The sequence below is a fragment of the Micromys minutus genome (genome assembly GCF_963924665.1).
Source record: "Micromys minutus genome assembly, chromosome: 10".
Classification (NCBI taxonomy): Eukaryota; Metazoa; Chordata; class Mammalia; order Rodentia; family Muridae; genus Micromys; species Micromys minutus.
In genome coordinates, this window is record NC_137979.1 from 49,749,880 (window position 1) to 49,757,281 (window position 7,402).

At 56.2% G+C, this 7,402-nt stretch overlaps 1 protein-coding gene across 1 annotated transcript in view; it reads right to left on the reverse strand.

The window, feature by feature from the left end:
* ARHGAP27 (Rho GTPase activating protein 27) overlaps window positions 1-6,803 on the reverse strand; it is a 29,903-nt gene extending 23,100 nt beyond the window's left edge. Inside the window, exons 1-3 of the mRNA XM_080923346.1 lie at window positions 6,692-6,803; window positions 5,638-5,774; window positions 3,618-4,289 (exon numbers count right to left, since the gene is read on the reverse strand). Coding sequence (XP_080779472.1) covers window positions 3,618-4,271 — 654 coding nt within the window. The 5' untranslated portion in view covers window positions 4,272-4,289; window positions 5,638-5,774; window positions 6,692-6,803. The remainder of the gene's footprint in view (window positions 1-3,617; window positions 4,290-5,637; window positions 5,775-6,691) is intronic.
* Window positions 6,804-7,402: the final 599 nt, after the last annotated feature.

Genomic DNA, 7,402 nt, shown 5'->3' on the forward strand with positions numbered 1-7,402 from the left:
TTTTTTTTTTTTTTTTTTTAACCACACCCCGAAATCTACTAGCTAATGATATCAGAGGCCACAGAGGAAGGGCAATATTGGGGATTGAGCTCAGTGTCTGAAACATTTTAGGCATGAACTGTACACCCCAGGTCTCTTTTTAGTTATTTGGAGAGTTTCACTATGTGGACCACGCTGGCCTTTAACTGACTTTGTGGCTCAAGGTGCACTTGAAAATCAGTTCCTCCTGCCTCAGCCTCCTGTGTAGCTGGGATTACAGACAAGGCCTTAGAGGCCACTTTGCTGCTTGGCCTCCTGTGTGGCCCTAACCCTGTCTGGAGCACTGGCTAGCCAATCCCCCACCCCCACTCTGTGCCCTAGATGAAGGCAGCAAGGGCTGGAGAGTCTCGGGCTGGGCATTGTGCTCAGAAGATAGTGTTTTGTTTGTCTTCTGCTCCCACTGTTTTGGCCCAGAGGAACAAGGCTGGCCATCTCTGAAGGCCACCTCACTGAGACTAAACTTGGCGGCAAGGGTGGGGTTTGGAGTCAGAATTCCCCGTCTGAACTCACTTCCTCTATGATCCGGTTTGTTTTCAGCGCAGAAGGACATCCTATGTTGCCTTTCGAGCTGCTAGCCACTAGCCTGAGCTCTGAGTGAGAGAACGTAGGGTTGGTAGCCCCAGGGACAGTCTTACTGCACCTCCAGTCACGGTACTCAGCTCCCATAGCACACCAGGCGCGCAGTGTGTAGTTCTTGCATGAGCTGTGAATGTAAAATGCCAAATATGGTACAATCTCCCTCCTCTCTGGGCGGCTGAATGGCCTGCCCTAGGGCCAGAACTGGTATGTGACAGGCAGATGCCCTTTCACCCCGTGACACCTCGTGGTCCACACCTTTGCTCTGGTTTCCAGTCACGCCCTTCTTCCAGGGCTCCTATCTGATCATCCCTCCCCCCACTGCAGCCTTTCCATTCACGTAGACTTTGGGATGATGTAATTCGTTCACCTTTCCCACTGACCACAGCGGATCTCTCTGCTCTCTACCAAACTGTTACCAGCTGCCTGCTGTCTCGGCCTGCACCCCTCAGCCCCTGGCCTGCAGCATTCTGTCTTCTGCAATCCCATGACAAGCCAGCCTTCTGGTGGCCATGTCAGATAATGTTGGGCCTTTGACTTGAGCTTATGCACCGCCACCTTGGCTTTTAGGTCCCTGCTTGTCCTCTGTGGTCCCTTTGTTTCCTCGAGTCCCTTTTTCCTCTTTCTGATAATTTTATCCAGGTGCGCCCCATCTGTTCCCACCTCATGCTCCCTCAGAGGCCTCAGTAAACAGCACCACTGGCCACCTACCAGTGTGAATGGGAAGCTAGGACTCGGCCCAACTGTTCTTCCCAGGCCCAGAAGTCCTTCTCAGACCTATCCCATTCCCTACGAAGAGCCTTCCAGCGGCTTCAGGATAACATCCGAATTCCCACAAAGCCCTGCCTGATAGGAGACACCTCAGCTAGCACAAACAATGAGCTAAGATCTCTCCTCTGCCCTTGCTCTAAGGCAACCTCACCACAGCTCCATAGAGCCTGAACAACGTGTGGCAGGGGCACCTATACCTCCCAGGCTGTTTTGTGCTAACATCATCCCTAAGTCTGAAGGCTCACAGGGGGTGGGGTTGTGTTCTGTGTTGAAGCAAATAGACTTGGGGGATCGTGGCTGGAGGCTGTGAGGAGCTATGAGGCACACACACACACACACACACACACCCATGCCTGTACATCTATACTCGTTGGAAAATGGCCAGGATCACCTTTCAGGAAATTCCTTCCCATGTAGCCTGGGACAAGGAAGGGCAAGGGTGAGATTTCCTTCCCAAGGGAGAACAAACACACCATCCTTGCAGCTTGCTGGGGACAGAGTGTCCAGGAGAGCCACAACAGAGAATGTGCTATTGTTATACTTAGGAGCAAACAGGACCAGAGAAGCCGAGCAGTTAAAGCCAACGAGTTAATTAGAGACAAGGCAGCAGCCTCTTTGTCTGGTGTCCAGATCTCTGCCAGACTTCCTGGTTGCCTTTAGTGTCTGTAACAGTCCACCTTCAAAGGTGTCTCCAAACTACTGGCAACGGGAAGCCTGCTGGGAGCGGAAGGAGGGATGGGGGAGGTACTACTGGCCAGGAAGCCTGAACGGTTTCTGGACTGGGAAGATTTCTAAGGAGATTCAGGCAGCTGGGTGGGGATGGGGGTCTCTTTCTCTTTGGTCCCAGAGCTTGGATGGCTGCCCTTGGACAGACATACATAGTCCTGGTTCATGGATGAAGGGGTTGCAGCTCCTCACCAGTTAAGACAATTTGAGAAAGCCCTTGGCCAGATGCTGGGGAATTTAAGCAAACGGGGGGGGGGGGGGGGGGAGTGGTGGCGTTCCTACAACCAGGAACTCATGGGGGCAGAAGACACATTCCCAACATTACTAGGACCCACAATCTGGAAAGGCCGGGGAGTTCTCTAGAGGAAGGGAGCCTGCTCAAGGGCGCCAGGGAATGGAGCGCGTTTAGCTATCTATACCACAAGCGCCTGACCAGCTAGCTGGCCGATAATCAATCAGGTCTGATCTGCCGCAGACACTTAAGCTCGCCGAGTGTAGTTCGCCCCAGTGTCCACAAGGGGGAGGGATGAAACCTGAGCGCAGAGGCTCAGGGCTGCAGCGAACAACCAATGGAACCCTAGTTACTCTTGGTCCACCGGCTTCTGCCAAGTGTTTCCACGCCCCACTGCGTTTAAGGTTCACGACAACTTTATTCTTTGGGTATTGTTTACATACGAGGACACCGAACTCGTCAGCAACTGGCCGATGACCCAGCAGAGTCAAATTCGGGTTTCAGTAGCCTCAAAACCTGAACTCTGCTAGGAGGAGCCCTAGCAGAAGCAAGGCTAAGTAGCGCGCTTATGGGGTCGCACCTTCTGGGTGAGGGCACCTGGGACACAGTGCCAGAGAAAGGAAGTGAGTTGTAGATGATGCCACAGCGGTGGCAGATGTCAACCATTTGGGGGGCATCCCTTCTTCTTCCGCAGGCAATCCCTCCCTAAAAGGCTCTAAAGTTCAAGGGGACAGGATTCTAAAGTTCAAGAGTATTCCGAGGCTTTAAGAGTGTTAGAAACCCGCTCTGTTTGCAATGTCTCAGATTAACACAATCGGATTCCGAAAAGAAAAAAAAAACAAAAAACCTCACCATGACTAAACTCGAAACAAACTCATTAAGAATTTTTTTGTTTTTGTTTAAGGAACTGAAATATTGGAAGCTGAGCCAAAGAGAAGCAAATGCTCGACTTTCACATCCACCATCTCTTCTGACCCGACTTCCATTCTACGTTTCTAGAGAGAGAGTCCACCCCTCCATACTGCTCCTTACAGAGCAGGTGGCATTTTAGGAAAGTTATTAGGTGCGCGCACCTGTCATAGGTTACTTAGCCTCCCAGCAGGCTTTGGGGCAGCACCCTGTAATCAAGCTCATTTGCATATGGCAGGCATGGATACGTGAATATTTACGATGTGAGGTGGAGGGACAACCAAAGACCTCAGTTTAAAAAAAAATCATCTAGACTCTGCTCGACTGTGACCTCCCTCCGGCCCCCTCGTTCGCGGCGACCTACCTGCTTTGGGCTCTCCGCCCGCGGAGGGCAGCGCAAGTCGGGGATGGCCTCGTAGACATTCTCCGAGTCGCTACGCGCCAGGGGTCGGGGGCAAACCCAGGAGCCCGCCACGCTGGAGGCCTTGAAGTGGCCCGCGCTGCCGAGGAGGCCGGCAGGGGGCGCGGTGCTGCCGCGCGCCAAGTCATCCAGGGACTGCGCTGGTCGCACGGGCGCTGCGGGCCGCACGTACAGGCAGGCGGGCCCTCCCGGTGCCAGGCAGTTGCGCTGGCCACCAGTGCGCTGTCGTGCAGGGCCACACATGGAGCTGGCGCGGCCCCGGGGCTCGGCAGAAGACCCATTGGCGCCCACCGGGGTGCTCACGAAGCGGTAGTCGTAGGCCAGAGGCTCCGGGACTGCGGGGCGCTGCAGCGGAACGGAAGGCTGCGGGGCCGGGGCAGGGTCGCCGAGCGCCGGTAGCTCGCGTACGTACTGTGCGGGGAGGTAGAAGGGGCGACCCCCAGGCTCCCGCCGCACGTGCCACCAGTGCTCGGTGCTCCGGCGCAGCAGTCGGTAACGCTCGTTGGGTTGGATGGCGATGCGGCGCCCGTCTTTGCCGGTGTATTCGAAGGGGTGCTCCACCAGCACGTACACGTCCCCCTCGACGTCCGCCGCCATCGCGGCCACCGCGCTTTCCTGCAGGCAACGAGAAAAGGAGCCGCCAAGGTCAGGACTGCGCAGTCGGGAAGAGCATCGAGTCCCGGGCTCAAAGACAAGGGTTCGAGTCCCGCTCCTGCCCACGCCCACTGCATTCGGGCTTCAGTTTTTCCTTCTCTGAAATGGGGACGTGGATAAAATCATCTCCAAAGCTTCCATTCTTAAGATTCCAGTCTGTGTCGTTGATTGTGAGATATGTGTCTCCCTGCCATCCCTTGGTGAGAATTTGAGGGTAATAGTAATCCAACTTTATTCTGGGGGGACGACCTCGACTTAAAGACTTGCGGTGACTGCAAGATAGACAGCACATTTGCTCGAAGGTTGTCTGGGCCTCGTTTTCCTGGCTGGCGAATTAGGAATTAAGGCCTCGTTCCCGCCGCTGCTCTGCCCCCGTCTCGCCCCACCCTGACGCCTCCAGCCTGCAGGGAATCCGCGAAAAGCTCTTAAGTGCCCCCTCCCTTTAGGAGTTTGCCCTCCGGGAGGGCGAGACTAGGGTTGGGGCTCAGGCTCTGGGGCAGCCCCCAAGTTGTTCTACCTTAGAAGTGTCCCTGTCCTATTTAGTCCGGTGATTTTGACGTAGGGACTTGGACAGCTAAGGCCGGAGAACCGGTTCTTTGGGTTTCTCTTCCCTTTCCCAGTGGTTTCATCGCACTCGTGAACCAAGAATTCTGGCCCGCCCATTAGGGCCAGCACCGCCCCCTGCACGCCAGCTCCTAGGCAGCCTCTTAAGAGGCTTCCTGGTATGCTCACCTGCCTAGGAATCCTTCCCTACAAGGACTGCCTGTCCCGGGGAGTAGCTCCTAGGGAATGCATTGCGACAGTGTCACTAAGGTCCTCTAAATCACTTTGGATTGATCATTATAACGACCCCCCCACCCAATACCAGGTTAGTCTGGTGCCTGGTGTGTGTGTGTGTGTGTGTGTGTGTGTGTGTGTGAGAGAGAGAGAGAGAGAGAGAGAGAGAGAGAGAGAGAGAGAGAGAGAGAGAGAGAGAGAGAACAATCCCAGCTGTGTGTCTTCAACAAAGTGAAGCCGAAGACGGTGGCCTACTCCGGAAGTACTGGTCACTCCAAAACCCTACCGTGACCACTCCGCTTACTTCCCTACAACGTGGCCCAGAGACCAGCAGCGGGGTGTCCACTGTCTTGCTAAGGCTGGTTTATTTTTTCAAGAGTTCCTTGATGGTGGAAGGGGTGTAAACTTAGTCACTGAGCATCCTGACCCCGGGAGATGGTAACACGGTAGACCGGAGCTGGGCGAGCAGACTCCTAGGAGTGTGTACACTTGGGTTACGCCCCCTTCCCCAGGACCCCAACCTCACACTCACGTTAGCTGGGAGGATCTCGGGCTGCCCATGGGCTGGATGGGCGGGGCTGGCGGAGGGCTGCAGACTAGGTCTCTACCATGTCTGTGGGCGGGACTTCCAAGGACTGAGACTGAAGAAACCGCGCGAAACTGGAGATTCTAGGAGAGGAGGCGGAGACCGACACTTAGTAGGGCTGTCCTCAGGCCCCAATACAGCTTGCTCGGGAGGGTGAGGAGGAGCCATAACGCCTGTGCCGGGGCCCTTAGGAGACTGGGTCTGGGTCTCCAGGGGGAAAAAGACACGAGGAAGGGGCTGCGTGGAAGGGGTGCTGATGGATAGCGAACAGAGCCCAAAAGTCATAAGGTCCTGCTTCTCTCCTCAGTGCTCGGAGGGATTTGTTGTCCTCCAGGCCCTACGTTCTGGAATCCCCGGCGGAGCCGGTTGTCTTGTCCTGGCATGCACACCCCGAGCGAGGCCTTTTGCTCCCTGAATCACGAACTGCGAGCCCTTTGCAGCCAGATTAAGAGCACTACCCATTCCTGGAGCATCTCCATCCTCTGAGGCCCTCCCGGGAAGCAGCCCGTCCGGGTCCGGAAAAACTAGAGTCCCTTTGCAGGGACACTCACAGACAGGAGCGCAATGTTATGTGACAATGGGGACCCGTGTCTCAGATCCCTCCATTATCCGGGGAGAGCAAAGAGACGGGGAGGGATGTAAGAGCGGGGAGGATCCCTGGAAGCAAAAACGCACCCTGAGCCAGTAGGTCTCCTGTATCTTCTCCCAGTCGTCCCTAGCTATAGCGTCACCAATACCTAAGTCAGCACTGGGGGACTTCGGCTGGTTCACCTCTCGCCCCCAGACAGAAGGCAGCCCTACGCCTAAAGCTCCTCCCAGGAGTTTGGGCCTCTGGGCCCTCCTCCAGGTTCGCACTGCTCTAGCCCTAGAGAAGCAAGAAGGGTAAGCGGTGCGCGGGGCTCCAGGGTGGGGACGACCAACTGGGGGCACCGTTCCCGCCCTCCCACTACTCAGCGCCATCCTCCCCAACGCCATTCCTCCCTCAGTCCGGCCCGGGCACCTTAGAACTTTCGCCCGCTGGCCTAGCATCCACTTGTCCCGGCAGACGCGCGTTGGGTCCGCGTCCGGCGCTGCCTGCTCCACAGCCTTGCTCCGGCGATGCCCTGTTTCCTGTTCAACAATATAACCGGCGGAGAGCGCTCGGCAGAACTTCCTCCCAAGCCGGGGCTGGGCTGTGCTTGCAAGAGACAATCCCCGGTGTCCTGGCTTCCTGTCCCCTCTGGGCCGGGCCAGCGCTCTAGGAGCAGAGGCGCCACCCTTCCCCCTCTCCCCCGGGATCCTGGGCCACACCTGGCTCCGGGGAGGAGACGGTGGCAGGGCCTGGATGGAGATCTGCGGGGGAGGCAGTTTCTCTCAGCTTCTGGTCAGATTACACTCCCACTGACCCTCATCCTTCGGAGGAAGAGTCACCGTCCAGTACTCTGCAGACAGCCTGCAGGATCCACCCAGTTTGGAAACTACCTGTCTCTTGGGAAAGCGGACTTACCACTCTGAGGTGTGCCTGTGAACATTTCTGACAAGGGCAAGCCCCAGACCTGGAATGCTTCTTTTCTCTGGCTTCCAAGAAAGTGTGGGGTCCAACTAGGTGCTCCATTAGGAGCTGCTTAAGGCTCATGAAGGGAGCGCCCCGCCCACATTAGGCCTATGTCCCTCTAGTGTCACAGGGCTGAGGGTTCAGCTGGACAACCCTCCCCCAATATCTTCTTCCACA